We start from the raw sequence: 25,695 nt of genomic DNA, 5'->3' as shown, positions 1-25,695 counted from the left end.
ACTTATGTATTTACCAAAAAATTGACTTGACTTGGTGAACCGCTTATATAACTGCGTTAAAGAGAATCTTCGTACCGTAAGCCGAAAGCACAGCGTTAGAATTCATCACTATTTGTATGACTTGTGTACAGTACATTGTTTGTGCAACTGAGTTTGTAATGCTTAACATAACACATACTGCTTCTTGAATGATTAACGGTTATATATTAAACGGAATACCTGTTCGCATGCCTAGTTTATCATCGGTGCATTTGTGAATGGCAGTGGCTTTCAAATTTTCCAGCGCACGGATCCGTTCTGTTTAGGCCCGAACTGCAAACATGATACATCGGCTTTCTCCGGACTCCTCCCTAAGATATCGATAATATTGATTTATGGAATAAATCGTCTGCTGATCCTGAGTGCCCGAACTGTTAACTCAAATTCATCTCTTCTGTCTTTCGCAAAGACTATGCCGTTTATTAAATATTGGACAAATAACGCCAAATCAACATACTCACCATTTGGATATGTGTGATAAGTTGTATAAGATTAGAATCATTAATGAACAATTGCAAGTCGAAATGTAATACTGCAACTCTGTGTTGCGTTAATCACTTGTATGGGGATGTTAATAAGCATTACCATCTCAAATACTGCTAATTACTTTTTAAACGTACCGTAGTGCGCAACTCTAAAATAATTCAATCCATACTACATTTTATTATTTTAATAACTTTACGAGTGTTTGTGTTTGAAATAATTAAATTGGTTTAATAATTCGATTTCTGAATTAAAACTTGCGTCAAGTGGTGGCATCGTTGGTGATGGTAATTAGTAATAACCTTATAGTATTGAATTAATAACAAATACGACCTTAACTGATCATCATTTCAACAGAGGGATTATCTTGATACAATTCATATTTCTTTATTAATTATGCCCACGCTAATAGCCCCAAACACTTATAGAATCCGGGTTTAATTTTACATAACTATGTTATCGATTATTAAAACTTAATCCCTGTTTTTTACAACAAAAGTACCGGTTCGTTTCTTGGCGGTTGTTTTCGTCGACACGTTATTGATTCCCGTCATCAGAGTGGCATATTGTTTTGAGTAGGCGACAGCGTTAATTGACCTTGTATCGCACGTTGTACATATCTGTCTTGTTCTGAGAAAACTGGGCTTAATTCATGTGCATAAAGTGTCGTCCAAGATAAGCCTGTGCAGTCCGCACATGCTAATCAGGGACGACACTTTCCGCCTAAACTTGATTTTCGGTAAGGAGGGACTTCCTTTAAACTAAAAATACCATTAAAACGGAAAGTGTCGTCCCTGATTAGCCTGTGCGGACTGCACAGGCTAATCTGGGACGACACTTTACGCACACGAATTAAGCCCAGTTTTGTCAGAACAAGACACTATTTCATGAAAAAAAAATCAAGTTTACCTTGATTTGAACATTTAACCGGAATACTGATCGCTTCGGTATTTTAACCGGTTAACCGGTTATCCTGGTGTATCTCAATCATTTTAGATTTACGTGTCAATCAAATTTTAAGGTTAACACTTCTTATTTCTGAAAGCACATTTTATATTTGGTGTATGACTTCAGATAATGGGTTATCCATTACTAAGATTGTTCCCTTCGATTCGGATTTCAATACTAATCATTGAATAAAATCTAGCCACGCTCTAGGATCACATACTTACATGAGACTTGTATAGCAATCTAATTGCATGAGACTTGTCTAGCAATCTAATTGCATGAGACTTGTCTAGCAATCTAATTGTAACTTGTTAACATGAAAACTTTGGTTTTAACATGGTTACATTGAAGATATTCTGCTTTGAAACACGTTTAAGGTACTAAACATTTTTAAGATATAGCTGATAATAAAGTGTTAAGTTAATACGCAGTACCTGACGTCACATTGCACGGCGAAACAATGACTATTTAAAAGGGACAATATTTCTTATATTCGAACCTATTTTGATGCATATATTGCAAGTATATAAGTGACTTACAAAGCAAACATACCGGTAAACATTTAAACATTGAATGCACGCTGGAAAAAGTCGACGAAGGAAACTTGATATGAAATCCTTTTATTGTAATACGTAAAAATCCATTTCGTTATATTTGGTGATTTTGGGTGACTTGATTTATTACATTGCAAACATTGACCATAAGCCTCTTATTTGGACCAGAGTTTGCTTCGTGTGTGTGAGTTCTTTTTTTTATAAATATATGGTAATAATTTAATTTTAGAGAGCAATTCCTGTTACAAACCGCTAGTCTCTTGTTTTGAATCAACCGATTCATACAATCCAATAATTAAAACATATACAAACTAATTGAACGGCTTGATACACTCAAACCTAACCCAGCAGTTATCAATTTGAAGATTTCATTTACATTGGAAACACACGAGACTCGCTTTGAACAACGGTGCATAATACATTTAATGTTTGTCCGCACAGGCTAATAAGGGAGAGCACTTTCCACCTTGACCAGAATTTTAATTAGACGAGACGAGTGATTCCATAACAGCGGGAAATGTCGTTCTTGGTTTGACTGTGCGGACAAACATTAAGCCCCGTTTTCCCCGGAACGAGGCTTAATTCTATAATAATGCCATCTAGGTGGTCCTACCGACTCGAGTTTTATTTAACAACATTCCGACAAAATTATTCGCATATAGTAACCACTAAACGAAATTTTATGTTAATATGTTCATTGAAATCTTTATAAAAGTAACTACTTTAAAACAAATAGACATCTGTAGTCCAAGAAAACAGATAGCATAATCGTTTATTCGTGTCTAATTTTTGCGTACATATACAGGAACAAAACACAAAATAAAAACACAGTATAAATGATGGACAATGTGTATAAACTATTCAGATAACAGTTGTGTGAGAAAAACTTTGAAAAAAACCCCTCATATACACATTAACAATCGCGCTGGCTAGCTCTACCAGTAGAATGCCGGACTACAAATCTCGGGTTAGAATCTCTACCCGGCCGTACAACTTGTGCGGTGATTGGTCTTTAAATACTTATACGGCCATTTTCTCATTTCCTCTAATTCAACAAGGGCAGTTGTCAGTCACTGACCCAAGAATATTTAACCCAGGAAACACAAAAATATAGTTTAAAATCAATGCACATTTGTACAAATCAGATAAAATCACCCATACAAAGATATAAAAAGGTAAATCTATAAACACATTAAAAATGAACAAAATAGAAATGCACACAAATAAAAGCAATTCAATACAGCATTCAATACAGATCGCATCGGATTTGGTTGACTGACACAAGGTCGTCACAGGGGTGGTCGTGCAGACTGATTGGGTAATCCGGATGACTATATGTCTGTGACGCCTAGGAGAGAAGGGAGACAGCCATGCCGTTATATGCTTAAAACACTAAATTGTTTATATTATTCTTACAAATTAATTACACCTGAAATTTGTCATAAAATCTAATTGCGTATATTAAAATCGAATAAAAGTTGATAGCGATTATTTTTTATAGTATACTCAGATTTGAATAAACCTCATTGCTTCTGTTTTGAACAAGGTAATAAATGACAAATCTCGTTTCTACATACTCATATCTTGACGATACTATAAACACTAACTAAAGTTATGTTTCACTTAATGTAAAATATCCCCCACTAGCAGAACTGTGTGTTGACTTTAATATAGCGGTACTCGCCGCATTCTCTAATTTGCGTTTATTAGCTGAAATATTGTATTGTATTAATGAAATACGCCTGATTTGACATCCGAATTAATTGTACTCATATATTAGTTATATACATGTACTATTAATATTCGTAGTATTGGCGATTGAAAACAATGATTTGATTACACAAAACCTTCCTTCTGTGAATTAATACATTAAGAGATTCACACGTATTTGGCGTAATTACCTACCTGTAAACATACTGATGGTCGTCCGTAGTATCATCACATTGCGAGGTATCGTGTAAAGATTGCAAGCACCGGTCGAGTGATTGAACATCGAAAACTGGCACCCACTCTTACACATCAATATGCATTGTAGATTGTCTTTTGCAAACACGGTTTCTTTACGATGCAAAAAGCACAGCGGAAATTGAACCTTTTCAAACAAGTCAGTTTTCAGTTGCACACTCGCAGTGCCAGTGGCAACAAGAAGGCATACGACAGAGAAGATTAAGAACATGTTCACGAAATTTTGTTTCCAAGATTATTAATGCTGTTTTATGTTTTAAATAGTGCGTTTTATATGGAAATAAAACTCGTTTGCCTTGTAATGAAGCTTTAATACTGATATGGACAACACCATATAGTTTCACTTACAATCAATGAAATCAACAATGATTAGACGACTCGACTTATGGAACGGACAACAGCCAACATACAAAATAAATACACGTTGTATTCAGACAAATGATGCATGAAATATCATGATGCAAAATATGGACACACATATACAAGCCATTGAAAATAAGTAAATATTTGCTCGAAATGACGCTTATGGCAAGTCATTGACTGAACGATATGCCTCGATTATTATTATTTACAATGAAATAATTTCTTGACCAAATCCCCCGAGTCAAGAAGCTGGTTAATATTGACCATTGATTTTTAGTTCATAAGCATCTGGGCTAAGTGCTGGATACGGATGCGGAAGAATTGCAAAATTATTTGCTGTACTTGACAATAAGTGATTATATTGAACCTACATTAATAAAGCACAAAGTTCGATTGGATAGAGTATATATGGAACATTTTTTGTTAAATACGGAATGATGAATATTTGGCAATCTCATGATTTTCCGAATTGCACCTGGCTCATTCAAAGTATAAAACAAAAATTAACCGATCTGTTAATTAACGAATGGTACTCAGATATAAATAATTCTAGTAAATGCAGTTATTATAGATTGTTAAAAGATAATTTTGGTTTTGGATCTTACATAGTAAAAACTCCAGATAAATATATAAAACACATATTAGTAAAACGAATTCGCACAAGAAATAACAGGATACCGGTCGAAACTGGAAGATGGCATGAGAAAGAATGGAACCAAAGACCGTGTTGTTTATGTAACTCTTATACTCATTTTGTCGATGAATAAACTTATTTACTTGAATTTAATGCTCTAAATGATTTAAGAAATACTTTAACTGATAACAAATAGTACACTAGACCAATTGTTTTAATGTGTAACATGTTCTACGTGTTTGACCTTTAAACATTTAAATATTGTCTGTTTCCCCTATGTTAAAATATTGTTCATATCTGTTGTATAACATGTAAATATTATCTCCCTTTAAATGTAAACACTTTTCTGTACAAGATGTAGCCCCTTCATCTATGTACCTTCGATGCACTTTGTATAATTGTTGCTCATATTGTCATTTTATGCATGCACTGAGATTAAACTAAATAAACTTAAACGTGGAATTATACTTTACATTGAGATATCACACTGCTCATAAATATATCACAGTTCATATCACACTGCTCATAAATATATCACAGTTCAAACAATGGAGATCTGTTGTATAGCAATGGCATAGACTGAAACGTATGGACGAAAATAGAATTAATAGTAAAGTGTCCTCAATATGCTGTCATAGAAGTAATAAAAACTGCAGAAATTGGCAATTTTATGTTAAATCTCATTTCTAAAGTATTGATATGTTGAATTATCTTCATGAATGTGCATCAATTACCTCCAAGCAATAATATAATATTGTAGAATCTGTAACCATGAATAAATACAGTGGAAAGATTCAATACAGAGTGAACAAGGTCCATCCCGTACTAGTAGAAACAAACTTAGAACATATCGTATTTTTAAGCATGATTTTGATACAGAAAAATGTGTGAAATCTAAAATGCCCATAAAATATAGATCTGCTTTTGCTAAATTCCGGTGCGGGGTGGCACCTATAAGACTAGAAACTGGAAGATGTGAGAATTTGCCTGAAAATTTACGGTTATGTCCAATTTGAAATTTATCATTCAAAATGAGATTCATGTAATACTTAAATGTTCTGCGTATGTTGACGAAAGATATTACGTAAGGCCATAGAATTAGACGACAACTTTTTTTAATATTTCAGACCAGGATAAACTTATATTTCTTTTTTCCAATTAACCCATTTATGCCTAGTGTCTAGAAAAAAAGGTCTTAGCAAACAGCGCAGACCCAGATGAGACGCCGCATGATTCGGCGATTTTGGGCAGTAAAGGTGGTCTGTTGTATGTACACTGGCAGTGTCTTGGTCACTCGGTATGTGTTGCATCCCCTGTGATGACCACCAGTGTACATGTCATGGATTATGCCTTAATTTCTTGATTATATTATCAGCTAATTAGATTATTCTTTCTTTTAATCTAACTTGATACTACTGTTTTTACATAGTGTACAAGGAAACATTACAACTTCATAAGAATATGATGGAGTACATATAAGTGGTACTAATCAGTTCATTTAAGGCCTGGCATTTTTGCATTTTTGAGTGCATTATGTATATACTCTCTTCAGTAATTAATTAATTATGTTGTTTAAATGTCAGATACATCTACATAATTATATCAAGATGAAAACATTTATATTACATACATTGGTTAAATGGTAGTTGATCTAGCAATACACTAGGTTACCAACAAGACAATTGAATAAACACATACTCATTCTCAACTAACACGGTCAACTACTGGCTTTGTCACTGATTAAAAGAGTTTAATTGATTATATCTCAATAAACCCTCTACTGCAATTACTAAATTATACTCAACAGTCACACATCTACCTACACTTAATCACTCGTATTCATATCACCTACATAAACCCCACTCATACCACTCTTATTTACCAAATCATTCACTCACGAAATACATGTGCCATGTCTTACCAAAAATATGTTCCTAGTATTATATTGGAATTGTATAGTCTCTAATAATTCAAATTTATATGGCCATTTACAGATGTTGTTATATATGTGTTTTTTATATCTTGTATATACTATGTTGTAAATGTAAATGGATGAGACTGAAATAAGATAAGAAACCAGTTGTATCAACTTACATTGTTTGCGTAACGTATATACTAAGAGAATGGCCCCTTATTGGTAGTTAAACAATATGAAACCTTTGTTATGGGGGGGTTCACATTGTGTGGGGTATACACCTCAATTTTAGACACATATAAATGGATTCTATACCATAAAAATATCATTTGGGTGAACTATGACAACAATACAGTTTTATGTTGAAATCAAACATTTGTGTATATGAATGCATAAATGAATACATGTGTATGTTGGCAGTAACTGTAGTTTAATGAACACAAATAAATACAAACAACCAATTCTAGATTATCAACTGATCGATTATCTAGGTATGTAAAGCACAATTTCGCTCGATTCCTGTGATTAATTCAGAACCATATCTCTTTCACTCATTTGTTAGCAATCGCTATAACCAATTTTCAATAGCCCACTATAGATGCTCATTTATTCGGGTCATTTTTTTCCATTTAATACGGACCGTTGTAAAACAAATGATACAATTATAACGTCTAAGTAGCATTTTATTGCCACACAGATAGTTTAAGAGGTAACAACAAGAAATATCTCACGAATGAAATTGTCAGTACATGTTTATTTAACATGAACATTTAACCAATATATGAACTGTATAACACCATAAAACAACAAATCAAAACTGACGCAAAAGCACCTATTCGGTAGTTGCTATGGCGATTCCCCGCGAGCAAGACGAGAATTTATATCGGCGCAAACTTCCGGTAACTCTGCAATTGAATCTATGACGTAATGCGCACCAGTTTTACGCAGTAGGTCACGTGAATGCTCGAGCCTCGTTTTCATGTCTTCGGGACCAATTCGCGCCTCGTGTTCGAGGCTATCAACGTCCATGTAATTTGAATATCTGGCCACGCCTACCCCCCAGCAGCCGGCATTGAGTGCCTCCCCCACCCCGCTAACGGTGTCGTCGACCTGGAATTACAATTGTGTGTTTTTTTTAATTTATGAGGTCCTTCCACGCATGAAGCTACACTTTGTGAGGGCCTTGAGTATGTCCCAGAACTTCTACCCAATAACTTGACTCACGAAAGTTGGGACTTAGTTTGAATTATAACTGCAATGTCACGCTATTTGCCTTTTTTTATTGAAAGATTTTTAATTATTGTATGATCCTGTGGAATGAAGCTTAAGTACCCGAAGAAACCCCAACTGTCCGGTATGTTTACCACTAACCAAGCTCACATGCTGCCGGCAACAGGGATTAAACCCTGGTCGCCTAGGTAAAAAGAGCGTATACCAACCTAGCCGGACCGCACAAAAATCACATGAGTCGTGTTCTGAGAAAACTGGGCATAATGCATGTGCGTAAAGTGTCGTCCCAGATTAGCATGTGCAGTCCGGGCACATGTATTGTTAGTTTCAAGGAAGTCCCTCCTTACCGAAAATCAAGTTTATGCGGAAAGTGTCGTCCCTGATTAGCCTGTGCGAACTGCACAGGCTCATCTGGGACGACACTTTACGCACATGCATTAAGTCCAGTTTTCTCAGAACGCGACTCATAATGACCACATCGTTATTCCTTTTTTTCATATTCACGTTCCCACAAGTTAACTTTACCAGGTCAATGGAAACATTTATGCATACTTCCTAAACATAAGGTGATTTATACTGACCCCGTACCAATGTTATCATAGCGTCCGAAGTCTGTAATAGGCAGTTATACTAATATTTGTTTTCGTTATCTTACCAACTGCCATCCTTTCACCAATAGCAGGACTAAAGTAAGATGAACATATATTTGATGACATTATTTTGTATATTTAATATAAAGGCTTTGAAGGCTCAATTTAAAATATATCGATGGCTAGAAACGAATTATTACTGGCCTCACAATGACAAATACACGGTCATCACTTCATGTTGCTTAACCAGTTGAAAACTTGAATTTAATATGATAAAAAAAATCACTATTGATCAAACAGTGAAAATGCACGGTAACTATTCGCTCAGGCTAAATCAATTAAAACGAGAACGCTGCATGATGTAAAATTATTTAAAACAAGAGATGTGTTTGTCAGAAACACAATGCCCCCTACTGTGCCGCTTTGATTGATTTATTTTTGTTTTTTATTATATCCCTTTAAAAAATATTACTTCCCTTGTAAAAATGATCTCTACCTGCCAAATGATATAAAATAGAAAGAATCTCCCTTTAAAGCTTGTTACTTCCCTTGGATTTGTTTTCTTGACCTTTGACCTTTCACCCAAAATGTGCAGCTCCATGAGATACACATGCATGCCAAATATGGAGTTGCTATCTTCAATATTGCAAAAGTTATGGCCAATGTTAAAGTTTTCGGACGGACGGACGGACAGACAGTTCCAATGCTATATGTCACTCTACCGGGGCCATAAAAATACGCAAGCCTCACTCGACCCTGCTTAACCAATGAAAATGAGTATTCTCGACCCTGCTTAACCAATGAAAATGAGTATTCTCGACCCTGCGTAACCAATGAAAATGAGTATTCTGCATGAGTTTAAAAAAAATACACGGTCATCACGTTCTCGGGTTAAACAAATGAAGAACGAGTATGCTGTGCGGGAGAAAATCAAGAAAATAAATGATCAACACGTGACTCGGCTTGACCTATGACAATAATTATTCTGCGCGAGGTATTAATGAGCCTCGCTTTGGAAACTCGGACTCTATGCATGTGCGTACAGTGCCGCCCCAGTTTAGCTTGTGCAGTTTGCACAGGCTAATCGAGGACGACGTTGTCCGCTTAAACTGAATTTTAACTCATTATAGACTTCTTTTAAACAAAAAATACAATACAAGCGGATTAGTTCGTCCCTGATTAGCCTGTGTGGACTGTACAGGCTTATCTGGGACGACGCTTTACGCGAATGCATTAAGCCCAGTTTTCCCAGAACGTGGCTCTACAAGATACATGTATTTACCTTTACGACGGCCTGTATTGGCGTGATGTCGAGGAGATCTAAGTTCCGGTAGACCATGAACGGCCTCGGGCGGGCACCGTGGACCACCTCGTCTCCTGAAGAAATAAACGGGGCAACTTTATGAGCCCGTTTTACACAATTTTCAATGTGCTGCGGATAGTTCGACATCAAATTTCCTTCGTCACATTAGTTTATTACATATGAGCACCTTTTAAGACCGATTTCGCATGTTTTGGATAAGGTGAGCAAATAAAATATGTAACGTTTATTGGCTCAATTTTATACGCATATTTATACCCATTTTCCCTCCGACGATATGAAACCAAAAATAATACCTTTAATTACAAAATGTTATCTACAGCAACATGTTTTCAACCAAGTCTATTTCATTTTACAAGCAAGTTCAAGGAGCATCTTCGTTACACCTGTTGTGATTACATCTTCATAACTATCATACCTTTATCACATGTAGGATTCAAATGAGCTATATGTAACTGGTCCAGTTTCAAAAATCTGTGTTTGCTGTTTCGCCGTGTATTTCAGTCTTAACCCATTTATGCCTAGCGTTTAGAAAAAAGGCCTTGGCAAACAGCGTAGGCCCAGATGAGACGCCGCATGATGCGGCGTCTCATCAGGGTCTGCGCTGTTTGCTTAAAGGAATTAATATATGAAATTTTCTAAATATAAAAATAAATATACTAGACATTCCTAATTTTGGAAATAAATTAATAATTTGATCCAATTTAGAAGGATGGGAGAATCCACTAGGCTAAAATGGGTTAACGCGGCGGTCAGTTAATCCACTCACACTTTTCATGAGCATGCAGGTTTAACAGTCCCAATTGCACATAAATTTACTGCGACTGACATCTTCCAGAATGGCCTTACAAATAATTTCAACGCAAATCGCCGCACATGTAATGTCGCAAGGCCGCAATGTGTTTTGTCCAATAAGTAAAATAAATTAAAAGTGTCCGCCTAGCGATCGGGAGGTCAATGGTTTGATCCCCACTATGAGCGCGTTCTTAAGATCTACCCCAAAGACACCAAGCGCCTAAAATAAAATAAAGATTACCCGGTAACCCATTTATGCCTAGCGTCTAGAAAAAAGGCCGTAGCAAACAGCGTAGACCCAGATGAGACGCCGCATGATGCGGCGTCTCATCTGGGTCCACGCTGTTTGCTTAAATGAATTTCTGTAAGAAATATTCTAAATATAGTAATAAATATAGTAGACTTCTCTAATTTTGGAAATAACTTGATCCAATTTAGATGGATGGGAGAGTCCACTAGGCATAAATGGGTTAACATAGAGTATCTTCGCACTTGTGTGCAACCATGTGTGCGTAAAGCCATGTGCGCGTCTCTGTCATTGAAAGACACCGGCCAATCAAACCACGAAAAACAACTCCACCTACCAGCCACTGTGCAATCGGGTTTGAATCCCTGCTTGATCGCCTCCTTCAACAGGATGTCCACCATGGGCCGGGTAAAACCGGTCGTACTGCCTATCTTCAAACCTGTCAACGGAGAAAAATTCGCCGCTTCCTGGGAAATCGGGCATAATGCATGTGCGAAAAGTGTCTTCCCTGATTAGCATGCGTAGTCCGTACAGGCTAATCGGAGACGACCATTTCCACATTTATGTAATTTTTGATTTAAAGAAGACTGAAAATCAAGTTCAGGCGGAAAGTGGTGTCCGTGATAAGCCTGTGCGGACCGCACAGACTAATCTGGGAGGACATTTTACGCTCATTCTTGAAGCCCAGTTTCCACGGAACGAGGCTCAAATTAAACAACAAATAAACAGCTCGTAATACACGCTCATGAAAAAGGACATATGATATACTAGTTATTAAATTTGTAACCGGCATGTGCACTCTCGAAAAATGAACTCGTTTAACAAAAAGAAGAAAAATTCATATACAACGAGTAGCAAAAAAAGTTGTTGTCTATGTTTAGAAATAATGAAATAATAAGAAAAATATGACATGTGCTAAAATGATGCAAGCGGACAACATACTAAACTGTCTGTTAAAAGTTTTATTTTCGAATGAATGATGTAACTGCAACAAATAAACACAATGAAAATTACGATTCATAAAGGTTGGTAATTCCCAATTATATTTCTTTAAGAAAATTAGACATTAAATTTGTCGTAGGATATTAAATAAAGCTAGCTTTAGTCTACACGTATGTTTTGAGGCGCTCTCTATAAGGGACGGGGATTGCAGAAAATGAGCGTGCGTCGGCAGCTCTCCTTAATGTCCATATGCGACGCACGAACATTTTGAATTTTCAATTAAAGCTGCAATTTTCAACTATTTTTGTTAACAGAAAGATATCCAATTTATCATTTATTTTTACTAAGAGTTATCCGATGTTTTCAGATAGCTATTCGATTTGGTGTTGTGCGTCGGAGAACACAAGCGTACGCGGAGGAAACCCCACCCGCCCGGAGTGATGACCATCAACCAGTCACGTGCACCCTAAGAGTGGGAAACGGAAGTGTGACCCCGGGTCGCCGAGGAGAAAAGTGCGTTGGCGTGAAAGCCTGCATAACTGCTTTGCGTCGAACGATGTTTAAAAAGACGGGTTCAAGTCTTTCTCCATTTTTGTGGAGATGGGGCAATGGTGGGGCAGACGGGATGGGGGTAGGAATGTTGGACTCACCGAATTCGTTTTTCAAAGCGTTCACTGCTTCCACTGTACCAGGGATGAGGGTGGTGTACTTGTGCAGACAGGCCAACTGTAGAGGCACGAAGTCCCGGAACATGTTGTCAACGTCTCCTGCGCATGCACAGACACACACACATACGTTAACCCATTTATGCCTAGTGGACTCTCCAATCCTTCTAAATTGGATCAATTTATTTCCAAAATCAGTATGTCTAGTATATTTATTTCTATATTTAGAATATTTCTTACAAAAAATTCCTTTAAGCAAACAGCGCAGACCCAGATGAGACGCCGCATTATGCGGCGGCTCATCTTGGTCTACGCTGTTTGCCAAGGCCTTTTTTCTAGACGCTAGCCATATATGGGTTAATATCTTAAACCTATCGCAGTTAAAACCAGTGTAAACCCATCTTTCTCTTTACACTTTGTAACTTTTTAAGATTATTTCATCCCAGCGATACAATGCCCAATCGAATTTTTTTTTATTAAGCAGCCCTTTTTAAAAAGACAACTCAACAACAACAACAGCAACATTTATTAAGCAGTAAAGCTTATACAAGCGCATAGCCTACATTCTATATGCATTATACAATTTATAAGTAATGGTGGATGATAGAACTCATACATTATTTTTATATTCCGATCACATTTAATTACTGCATAAGCTATTCAAGCGTAACAATCATCGGTGAACGAAGCAAAAAACCAGTTGTAGCGCCATTGGTTCATATTATTATGTAGGATTTGTTTTAATTAGTAAAGATCTTGGAATTTTTATGTGTAAAGATTTTTGAAAACCCCACTCATATTGAGGCACAAACAAATCTTACTGATTCAACACATTTATGCCTAGCGTCTAGAAAAAAGGCCTTAGCAAACAGCGAAGACCCAGATGAGACGCCGCATGATTCAGCGTCTCATCTGGGTCTGCACCGTTTGCTTAAAGGAATTTCTGTAAGAAATATGCAAAATATAGAAATAAATATACTAGACATCCCTAATTTTGGAAATAAATTGATCCAATTTAGAAGGATGGGAGAGTTCACTAGGCATAAATGGGTTAAAATCTTTTCGTTATCACTCAATATCAACTCTCTAAATGACACTTCCATAGGTACAAACAGAGGCTTTTATCAGCGTTGTGAGTACCAACACATTAGATAGTTTCAAAGTTGTGGAGATCCGGACTTCAACAATTGCCCACTTGATAATTATGAAATTCAATATAAACGACCCGCTCTTACCCTGATTCGGATCCTTCCCGTACACGGAACGCCAGCGTTCCCGGACTTCCGGTATCTCTGTAATCGCCTTAATGTGCAGGTCCTTTCTTAGTCCCATCGGGAGTCGCGCTTCCTTCATCGATATGGGGACCTGCAGCGGTCAACATAGGCCAAAAGCGGTCACCATTTGCCAAATAAGAGTGCGCACCGAATAGTCCCGTAGTGTCAAAGAAACGATGTACACGAACACAGTTTAAAGCGTATTTATTTAAGGTTGATTTTATTCAAAACGCTTCGTTTGATTGGTTAATTTCCCTGCAGCGTTTGACACAGAAACCATTGATTCCTCATCAATTAATTGTATGAACGAACTTTTGATAGCATGATCTCCCTAGGCATATCTAGAAGCATAACGTATTTGATTGAACTTAGTTTCCAAATATGATAGTTGGTTTCGAAACCAATACCTTCAAATCGTAAGACGAACACTATAAATGTATCTACTAAGTAACAAAGTAAGAAATAATTAATGAAGTCAAAGACAGAGGCGGAAAGCGCCGCGCTATGATGGTAACCAGTGAACACATCCGTTTCGATTACAGCTCAATAAGCCTAATTGTGTGAAAAAAAACGGGCTTAATGCATGTACCATAAGTGCCGTGCCACATTAGCCTGTGCAGTGTTCAGATGCTAAACTTTCCACCTAAACTGTATTTTGGCTAAGAAAAGGCTATCTTTAAACACAAAATTTCATAAAAGCGGAAAGTGTCATATCTGGTTAGCCTGTGCAGACTAAACAGGCTAATCTGGGACGACACTTTACGCACATGCGTTAAGCCCAGTTTCCCAAGTACGCGGCTCTAGTGAACAAATAAGTTTTCAAAACAACTTTAGTAAACATTTTAAAGTTAACATTTTCTCCGTATCAAGTGATGCTATTATAGAAATATCATTGACAATACATGGCTGTGAACTGTATTATAAACCCTAGAATGGTGATGTAAACCGCGACGTTATAGTGGTTAAAATACATGTATGTTTAATAACATTTTTAGGCTGATATCTGCTCGATACAAAGGTGCCTTATTATTTTTATATCAGGGGAGTGTGCGTTGATATAAGTGAATGTTTGGAGGTATGTAATATTACTCAGAATCACCTATAAAATTTCATTTTCGGTAGAAACGAATGATATTAAACTCGACAAAAGATCTTACACAACAAAACGTCGACAGATATATCGTATTTATCAAATATTAAGCGCAAGTGATAATGGCAACATCAGTTAACACGTCAAACGTCATTAAAACATACTATTAGTCATTCCCACACACAAAATCAGGGCCTTAGCGATCATATTTTCAAATGGGGACCACGAGGTATGATGATGATCTGCCCTTTCGTTTTGAAATATAACTGGCTCGGCAAGGAAGCAACAGTCCGGCAAGCCTCAAAACCATGTTACATCACACAATATTGCCTTCTTGTTTCCACAAAGTAAATCGTAATATTTAAATGTATGTAGTTAAGGAGGTTTTAATACCGACATCTACCCTGAGATATGACGTTTAATCTACGGACACATTAATTAGTGGTCACATTAGGTATAATAAAATGCTAATCGCACTAAAAACACAAATATTATCGATTTGAAGGGACCTGTTTTTGTTAATAGTTTCAGATTTGCAATTTTTCGTTAAACATGTAGTTATGTTATTTGCGAGGAAGCAATAATACTAAAAATTTACCACGCTCTAAAATACCCATTTTATACATATTTTGGCGATTTAAAATCTTGAAAATTGTTAAACGTTGCAAACGCGACACGATTGAACAATGTAGAGAGTTGTGGTGTTATCGTTACATTTTGTGAAAATCGTGGATTGCTCATAGTATGTGAACAATACAAATTAACACTTATAGCCGAGTGGTTTAAAAGCTAGACTTTTACTTAAAGGGTCGGTGGTTCGAGCCCAGGTATGAATAGCTTTGTTTGTGTGTTTTAAATTGTATACTTGTTTTATACTAGAGCTCTTTAGTTTCTATGATAATATTTATCAATTTAAAGCATTTAATGCCAAAACAGGTCGAAATCTGTGAACAAGTCTCTTTTATCTTTGTGTATTTTTCAAATCACAATTTAATGTACAAACCTTATGTTTTTCGAAAACCTCTACAAACACAACAGCGGGAGCGATGACGTATTTATCAGCCGTTGTTCCGCTCCAATCCAAGATGGCCGCCTTCAGTCCGCCCACGTACTGACGTACAAACCGGAAATGCCGACTCATTTCTGAGTGAGGATTCTCAGAGCTATTCTAAAATGAAGAAATAAAGATCACTAGTTTTGTTGTCGTATTTTTCGACGCAATGTATATAGTTCAACGTTTTCAATTCAAAGCTTGTTTCTAATTAACAATACATGTGTACGAGATTGAGTATTTTCTGTCGGACGTTAAATAAAGAGACGCTTACACATTAGTAGTGGTGCAATTTTTTTCACCAATATGAAATGAATAGCATATCGATGATTAGAATCATGTTCTCTTGTAAAGTTTATCAACCTTTCATAAGGGTTGGAGAACTCGCCGAAAACTAAATGACATATACTCGACTTGGTGTAAGGGACCTAAATATCAACGATATTACAAATGCCTTTCTTTACGATACCAAAGAATGTAACAGTTGAACTATTGCAGTGCGAAGCCTCGTACCCGACTCGTTCACAGACAGGCAGGCAGGCAGGCAGGCAGGCAGGCAGGCAGGCAGGCAGGCAGGCAGGCAGGCAGGCAGGCAGGCAGGCAGGCAGGCAGGCAGGCAGGCAGGCAGGCAGGCAGGCAGGCAGACAGACAGACAGACAGACAGACAGACAGACAGACAGACAGACAGACAGACAGACAGACAGACAGACACTTAGACACTCAGAAAGACACACAGACACTCAGACAGACAGACAGACCATCGATTGTAAGAACAAATAGGTCTTATCAATGCGGTACTGAAGTCAATTGAACAATAATTGTGAGTTGCATTTCTTTTAGCATTTTCTTAACGTCTGGGAAATAAAACACTGTCGGACGCGATGGTTTATTCGCAGAAAGGCATTCCGATATAACAGGCGTTCATTATCCAGTCACCAATCCTTATGAAATAAAATACTCTAAAACGTTAAATGCTTTGTTACGGAGGTCATGTTTTTATTATTATTATATATTTATTATTATTATTATTATTTATGTATTCATTATTATTATTATTATTATTATTTTATTGTTGTTGTTGTTGTTGTTGAATACTTATTTTAAAGACATTCTTTTATGAAATTGTATTATGTTATGTTTATACGTGTAATATAAGTGTTTACAAATATTTTTATTCAATTGTATTATACAACAACTTATAACACCATACATACTCAAATTAAACTACGAAATGGCAAAATATAACGGAGTTCTACCTCAACAATTGATTGTTCCAAACCTTTATAGAACATTGGGTGATTCGTTAGTTGAGCGATTCGTACATTATCGTTTGCAGTACAAACTCCATGTGCAAAGCGATTAGCACAACATAACAAAAACAATTAAGTTAACGACTACCCTATCTACTTAACATAAGTCTGGTATATTTATGAATGGCTGATTTACGAGCTAACACTAAATTCAATCTTAATATATCTTTTTATTTACGAAGGCTAAAATCCTCAATCAATAGCGAGTTTTTATCAGTACCATCAGCATTGTGTCAGGGGAAAGTAATCCAGACTATTTCAATACGTACCATCTTCATTATTGCCTTTTTGCCCTTCCGTAAAATTCTTGTTTACCACGTAAAGCATGACATACTAAATTTTGCAAGTTAACATTGAGTGTGCATTCATATGTAAGCTAGTTTAACAACACAATCAATAACGAATCGTAGCAACGTGCTAAAATAGTGAACTGTTCTCTTACAAAGATGGATAAACTTAAAGATCCTACCCAAGGTCGTGACCAAGTTGTTGAGTTTCCTATATACATGAACGTTCGAGTTCTAAATGTGTACTACTCTGCGTGACTATTTAAACGTTCGTAATTAAATGCTTTATCTAAATAACAGATAGTCGGAAACTTATATAAATTTAATGGTAAATTTTAATTTATGTTCAATCAAACGCATATACTCCGGTTTAAACAAGTACGGGTTCTACCCAGGAAACAGACTCGAAAGCGTTTAAATATGCCTTAGGCTTTCGATGCAACGAGCTCATATAAATAGACTTAAAACAAACTTAACTTGACAAACACAGCAACAACAACACAACAACAACACATTGAACACAGCCGAAACATTTCGTAAACATAGGATCTTCGTTTAAATGAATTAAAATAAAGCAGCAATACCTTGACCTTGAATAATAACACTATCCACTTTGGCACGTTAAATAAGAGGCACGACTATAATATATTTTAGTCCGTTAGTTAATGTCTACACAATGTTAGTTAAACATTTGCAACGCAGGTCTTATACAGTTTTACCTAGTTGTTCATTTCCTTTCAATGTAGCATTATTCGTATGAAACCGCCCCCAGCTGGACTGATCGACCGGTGACTCAATAGATGTGCCGGATACGTAACAGTGTTCATAAATTGTCACGTTTTTGTTGTTGAACTTTGTTAAAGGGGCAATATATGATATCGTAGATAACAAGCAATCTTTGAAACGATACTGTGAATCTATATATTCAACGACACTTTGACACTTATATGTTAATGTATGTAATGTATAAGTCGGAAACTTATATAAATTTTATATATTTTATATATATATATATATACGAAAATACATAATCAGTCGTGCTATGAAAGAATATGCTGTGCATCTGCATCTATGAACGAAAATAAGCTATAAATTGCACTTTAAAACGATGCTGGTAATGCATCAACGATCATAAGTATTCTATCGCACTTTGAAACGTCGCTGATATATATCTACGAAAATAAGTATTCTATCGCACTTTGAAACGACGCTGATATATATCTACAAAAATAAGTATTCAATCGCACTTTGAAACGCTGCTGTTTACAATTCTGTTAATGTAGGCCTATCTAGGAATATAAGTATTCAATCCTACATTGAACCTGTGTTGTTTATACACCTAGGAACGTAAGTGTTATATTGCTGTACGGAACGATGCTGTTTATGTAACTACAGAGTAAGTATTCTTCGCACCATGGGTCGATATTGTTAATGCATCTACAACATTAGGAAATGTAATGATGGCTCGAATTAATGGTGTTTATGCATCTGCGAAAACAACGCTTAATGTTTTCTACCGCAAAACGAATTATACCATATACATGTATTTTTTTCATATTAAGCGATGTGAATAAAATCAGAAGAAGAAAAAAAACGGTATAATAGACAATTGAAATTTCAATACCAACACAAACGATTAGAAATTAAACAAAGTTAATTGCAGTTAATCCAGTGTTAACAAGTTAAAAAGGAATACGTTTACAAAAATTACTTTTACTGTAGACGTCAAAATGTAAGATAAACACTTATTAACGATAATTTTAAACCTTGTACTAAGTTCCCATTATATTTTAAATCACGAATATATTCCTCAATCTAATTGGTATTACAGACACTTTATTGAATAATTATTTCATTTATGATGCTGTTGCGGGTGACGATGATGCTGATGCTGATGCTGCTGCTGCTGCTGCTTCTGATGATGATGATGATGATGATGATGATGATGATGATGATGATGATGGATGATGATGATGATGATGATGATGATGATGATGATGATGATGATGATGATGATGATGATGATGATGATGATGATGATGTTTTTGTTGTTGAAATAGTAGTTGTATTCAAAGAAGTCTTAAGAATAGTTCTAATAGTATGTCTGTGTGTGTGAAAATATATTTTTGTTGTTGTTGTAATGGTTATCATATATCATGTTCCTCGTACAATTGGTGTGATTATAGTCGATGTTGTTTGTGTTTTAATATACGAAATAAGCAATCGAAACAACGGTTAACAACATACACGCACTGCTTAGCAGAATATAACAAGAGTCGTTAAGTAAATATTGTTATTTCTCTTATCAATAGTTGAAGATAACTTAAACGTTATCATTATGCGCAGTTAAAGCCCTAATACTAGTAATAAATGTGCAATGGAAGTCAATTACGAGTATGGGAATAATGACACTCGATGCTAACACGTTAAATAGAACACGCCTTTTAACTGCTTAGAATTTATTCAGATATGCAGCAGCTTGTTAATATGTTATATTATTCTATGTGTACATTTGTAAATGGACAGGTTGTTACTTAAGGAATTTTAGGTTACGCATGCGCAATCCGAGAGACATGAGAGAAAAGTTGAGAGCCCATGGGCGAGTGCAGTATGATTAAGATGTTTAAAGTACAGTTAAAATGGTGTGATTTGATATCCATTTGAAACTACCGTATACACGTTAGTAATGGGCCGAGAACCCAGTTTGCAGTTAATTGTTATACTGGTTTCTAACCTCACATCTTTTTGGAGGTTGTATTTAACTGCCGTTTTTTTTCACCAGGTTATAACATAATATATCCAACTGTGTACGGGGATGTATTGGAATGTAGATCTAATTTGGTCATTATGAAAGTTGACATGAAAAATTCAAACTTTACAGTGTGGGTATTTCGAAGTTTATGAGGTCTACCCGCGCCTGGGGCTGCATTATTTTACATAACAAGAGGGCCTGAAAGGCCCAAGTCGCTTAGCTGAGATAACAAGATATTATTGGGACAAATCTTCTGACCAAGTTTCATGAAGATCGGAAAATAAATGTGGCCTCTAGAGTGTAAACAAGGTTTTACTATAGCCATATAAGGAAAAATGCCCCGCCCGCTTGCAGCCATGTTTTTCAACCAACCGGCATCATTTTTGAACTCGTCTAAGAAATTATCGGGATTATAATTCTGACCAAGTTTCATGAAGATCGGAGTAAATATGGCCTCTAGAGTGTTAACAATATTTTACTATAGCCATAAAAAGAGTAATGCTCCGCCCCTTGGAAGCCATGTTTTTCAAGCAAACATAATTATTTTCGAACTTATCCAAAATACCATTGAGACCAATTTTCTGACCAAATTTCATGAAGATTGGACAATAAATGTGGCCTCTAGAGTGTTAACAAGGTTTTACGACAGCCATATATAGCCATATAAGGAAAAATTCCCCGCCCCTGGTGGCAATGTTTTTAAAGCAACTCATGCAAGACATCATTGGGACAAATCTTCTGACCAAGTTTCTTGACGATCAGAAAATAAATGTGACATCTAGAGTGTTAACAAGGTTTTACTATAGCCATATAAGGAAAAATACCCCGCTCTGTGGTGGCCATGTTTTTCAACCAACCGGCATCATTTTTGAACTCGTCCAAGATATTATTGGGATGAATAATCTGACCGAGTTTCATGAAGATCCGACTATAAATGTGGCCTCTAGAGTGCTAACAAGATTTTACTATAGCCATATAAAGCCATATTATGAAAAATGCCCCGCCCCTTGGCAGCCATGTTTTTCAAGCAAAGGTTACCATTTTCAAACTCAGCCAAGATATCATTGGGACAAATCTTCTGACCAAGTTTCATGAAGATCGGAAAATAAATTTGGCCTCTAGAGTGTTAACAAGGTTTTACTATAGCCGTAAAAGGAAAAATGCCCCGCCCCCTTGCGGCCATGTTTTTCAACCAACCGACATCATTTTCGAACTCGTCCAAGGTATTATTGGGATGAATCTTCTGACCAAGTTTCATGAAGACCAGACAATAAATGTGGCCTCTAGAGTGTAAACAGATTTACTATAGCCATATATAGCCATATAAGGAAAAATGCCCCACCCCTTGACAGCCATGTTTTTAAAGCAAAGGTTACCTTTTTTGAAATCATCCAAGATATCATTGGAACAAATCTTCTGACCAAATTTCATGAAGATCGGAACATAAATGTGGCCTCTAGAGTGTTAACAAGGTTTTACTATAGCCATATAAGGAAATATGCCCCGCCCTCTGGCGGACATGTTTTTCAACCAACCGGCATCATTTTCGAACTCATCCAAGATATTATTGGGATGAATCTTCTGACCAAGTTTCATGAAGAGCAGACAATAAATGTGGCCTCTAGTGTGTATACAAGATTTTACTATAGTCATGTATAGCCATATAAGGAAAATGCCCCACCCCTTGGCACCCAAGTTATTTAAGCAAACGTAATCATTTTCGAACTCATCCAAGATATCATTGAGACCGATCTTCTGACCAAATTTCATAAAGATTGGACAATAAATGTGGCCTCTAGAGAGTAAACGAGGCCAATGTTGACGCCGCACAACGCACAGCGCACAAGGGATGACGCACGACGGAGAAAAGGCGATCACAAAAGCTCACCATGAGCACGTTGTGCTCAGGTGAGCTAAAAACAAAGGACTTTAACCCATTTATGCCTAGTGGACTCTCCCATCCTTCTAAATTAGATCAATTTATTTAAACAATAAAGGATTTTCAGTATATTTATTTCTATATTTAGAATATTTCTTACAGAAATTCCTTTAAGCAAACAGCGCAGACCCTGATGACACGCCGCATCATGCGGCGTCTCATCTGGGTCAACGCTGTTTGCCAAGGCCCTTTTTCCAGACGCTAGGCATAAATGGGTTAAATACGCATAGGCTTGACGCTGACCCCCCTATCGAGAAATGAATCTTTATCTACCGAACAATTTCAGCAGATATGGTCCAATCGTGAACATGTGTACACGTATCTACCGGTATATATCTAGGGTCACAGCTGGTTCAGTACCTGATAAGTTAGACGACTGCAAACAATGTTTCAAAGTACAGTTGTTTTCTATTAGATAACATTAATTTTCTTCTCTCTGATGGGGTTTAGTTTGATTAATTATAATATAAATGGTATAATATATATTTATAAAGTAATATATCAGGCGAATCTTAGAATAATATAACGGCGAGGCTCGCCAAGGCTCGTGGTTCAGATTTTCTAAGCCTCGCAAAATAAACTTTGCTTTATTCGGCACCGACCTAGTATTCTCTTTTTGCCTAATTACGTAAATAAAGAAATACAAAAATAAAGAAATACATTAATGAACGAACGAACGAACGAACGAATGAATTTATACAACTATTAAATAAAAAAATAAATAAATAAATGAAACTATTAGATGAATAAAAAATAAATAAAACTATTAGTAAATCTGATGCATGGTAGTAAACTTTTAGGTGCGTCATTTATGTAGGCAGCTGTTGTTAACCGATAAAATGAGTCGCGTTCTGAAAAAGCTGGGCATAATACATGTGCGTAAAGTGTCGTCCCAGATTTGCCTGTGCAGTCCGACTATTTCCGCCAAAATTAGATTTTTGCTAAGAAGAGACTTCATTTAAACGAAAAATCTCATAAAAGCGGAAAGTGTTGTCCTTGATTAGCCTGTGCGGACTGCACAGGCTAATCTGGGACGACACTTTACGCACATGCATAATGTCCAGTTTTCTCAGAACACGACTCAAATGATCTGATACAGGGTTTGTATTTGGAATGAGCTTTTCACCTTGCTACTCTCAGAATCGTTATTGCCGTTTAATATGTGTACAAGTAACAACGTGTAAATAAAGTGTATACATTTAAAAAAAGAGAAAATGTCATATGAAGAAGATACTACTGCAAAAGTTAGAAATAATATGTGGTATTGCATATAAGTATTTGTATTACTTTCCTCCACTTGAGCGATTACTGCTCACAACATTAAGCAAATTGCGGTTATCTACACCAAGCAAAAGGTCGTAAAAGGGACATGCTCACATTTTGACAAAACTACAAAAAGGTCATGAATTCGTATTGACAAATTCGTTTTCTGTATTCGATTATATTCGAATATTCGATTATAAATCCCCAGATTGAAATTTCACTTTAGCTTTTCATAATATGGTTGCCTTTTTAATTTATTGCTATACAATGAACTTAATACTGTGTCATACACCCGGACACATACATAATAGTTAAATGTAGAACGCCTATCCAAATTGTAATGCTTAAGTGAAGGAAACACGACTTGTAATGTAGAATTCAGTAACAAATGTTCTTCGTTTAAATCATATGTTCTTCAACAAAAGAGCGGGAAGTATATTATATGCGGACATTCACAACTTTAAAATAGCAATGCAAAATAACACGACTGACTGATTAGATAGTTTAAGAAATCGGTTCTTGTGTAACATTGTATACATACATTGACGTCCCTACGTGATTGTCATCTGTACATACAGAATGTGCATTTACTAATATACAATCCAAGAAGGAAAGAAATTACATGTACATGTATTCGTCAACAAGCACAATTTCTTGTAATTGAATGTGCAATAATATGTTTGTAGTTTTGTTGTCGTTTAGTGTCTACTGACACTTCCGAATATGCACATACGAGATAAACACTTTTCTATTATTATTATTAGTAGTAGTGGTGGTAGCAGTAGTAGTGGTGGTAATGGTAGTGGTAGTAGTAGTAGTAGTAGTAGTAGTAGTAGTAGTAGTAGTAGTAGTAGTAGTAGTAGTAGTAGTAGTAGTAGTAGTTGTAGAAGTAGTAGTAGTAGTAGTAGTAGTAGTAATAGCAGTAGTAGTAGTAGTAGTAGTAGTAGTAGGTAGTAGTAGTAGTAGTAGTAGTAGTAGTAGTAGTAGTAGTAGTAGTAGTAGTAGTAGTAGTAGTAGTAGTGGTAGTGGTGGTGGTGGTAGTAGTAGTAGTAGTAGTAGTAGTAGTAGTAGTAGTAGTAGTAGTAGTAGTAGTAGTAGTAGTAGTAGGAGGAGGAGGAGGAGGGAGGAGGAGGAGGAGGAGGAGAAACGGGTGGGTCTGGAAAAGTTAACGTGGAAGTCGGAAGCAAATTGAAACCTCTACCTTTAAATTTGTTGCTTAGTGTTGTTGGCAAAACACGTACAGTTCATGTTCCTTTTAGTATTGAACATGTGTCAATGATTACACATCTAGATAAACGGATATAATCTTGACGCATGATTTATAATATAATTTGAACAACTCCGTGCGTCACACAAGTTCAACATGCGATCAAATAGAAATGGCAGTAACACGCTGAAGTCTTCATTAAATGATGTAAATCTTCTAAGAGACAAAATGTATATTTGTTTTTAAAAGTTAAAATAATGAAATAATAATATATTGTATAGAAATATACAAAAGACAAGTTATAAATTGAATGCAGAATGTAGAAAACGATCCTTTTAAAAATTATTATAAAATCACTAGTCTTGCTTACCTCTATTTAAGCAGTTACTTGCTATGTTTCATGTATAGTATACACATTCTCCTGCTTTCTTTCATTATGTGTACTTGGCAGCATACATCGTTACTGAAATGTAATGTCAAGGGCAGAGTTATGCGAGACAACTTACGAGCATGCCTTAAATGGAAATCAATACAACTTGTTTATCGCACATGCGCCGCATTCGAATGTGTTTTCACGTAAACCTTATTCCTGATTTTATTATATTGGAAAATGAAGACGCACGACGGCATAACCGGTTATACAATTGGCAATGAGCGTTTTAAAGAAAAAATCTACATTTATCATTGTTTTCATTATAGGTTGCAAACAGAAATTGATATATTTATTTCATCTTAATTCATAGATCTCTACGATTTTCCTCATCACATTTCGTTAAGATAGGTATTGTAGTTTCAGAAAAATATCTTGTATAATTCATGTCCAGTTTTTTC

The 25,695-nt window shown here is 36.0% G+C and overlaps 1 protein-coding gene and 1 long non-coding RNA gene across 4 annotated transcripts; both read right to left on the bottom strand.

The window, feature by feature from the left end:
• Positions 1 to 2,782: 2,782 nt before the first annotated feature.
• Positions 2,783 to 3,978, bottom strand: LOC127846996 (uncharacterized). The gene is made up of 2 exons (XR_008033775.1): positions 3,930 to 3,978; positions 2,783 to 3,372 (listed from the first exon to the last, which is right to left on the bottom strand). It is a non-coding gene; the product is annotated as an uncharacterized LOC127846996 (long non-coding RNA).
• Positions 3,979 to 7,635: 3,657 nt separating this feature from the next.
• Positions 7,636 to 25,382, bottom strand: LOC127846989 (phosphonoacetaldehyde hydrolase-like). 3 transcript variants are annotated; one of them, XM_052378467.1, is made up of 7 exons: positions 25,235 to 25,382; positions 16,059 to 16,223; positions 13,927 to 14,056; positions 12,677 to 12,793; positions 11,422 to 11,523; positions 10,004 to 10,098; positions 7,636 to 8,011 (listed from the first exon to the last, which is right to left on the bottom strand). In XM_052378467.1, exons 2-7 carry the CDS (start codon positions 16,194 to 16,196, stop codon positions 7,748 to 7,750), a joined length of 846 nt encoding a protein of 281 aa, XP_052234427.1. In that variant the 5' UTR covers positions 16,197 to 16,223; positions 25,235 to 25,382; the 3' UTR covers positions 7,636 to 7,747. The 3 variants fall into 3 exon arrangements, with proteins under 3 accessions (XP_052234427.1, XP_052234426.1, XP_052234425.1); XM_052378466.1 differs by lacking the exon at positions 25,235 to 25,382 and adding an exon at positions 18,423 to 18,583; XM_052378465.1 differs by lacking the exon at positions 25,235 to 25,382 and adding an exon at positions 18,288 to 18,500.
• Positions 25,383 to 25,695: the final 313 nt, after the last annotated feature.

The sequence above is a fragment of the Dreissena polymorpha genome, chromosome 10 (genome assembly GCF_020536995.1).
Source record: "Dreissena polymorpha isolate Duluth1 chromosome 10, UMN_Dpol_1.0, whole genome shotgun sequence".
In the NCBI taxonomy this organism is placed as follows: domain Eukaryota; kingdom Metazoa; phylum Mollusca; class Bivalvia; order Myida; family Dreissenidae; genus Dreissena; species Dreissena polymorpha.
Note: the sequence above shows the minus strand (reverse complement) of the source record. Positions and strands in the feature narration are given on the sequence as shown.

Coding starts and splice junctions, on each gene's coding strand:
- LOC127846989 (XM_052378467.1), bottom strand. CDS start 16,196: ATGAGTCGGCATTTCCGGTTTGTACGTCAGTACGTGGGCGGACTGAAG. Junction 12,794..13,926: donor CGGGAAGGATCCGAATCAGG/GTAAGAGCGGGT, acceptor GTGCATGCGCAG/GAGACGTTGACAACATGTTC. Junction 8,012..10,003: donor CAATACAGGCCGTCGTAAAG/GTAAATACATGT, acceptor TTGTAATTCCAG/GTCGACGACACCGTTAGCGG.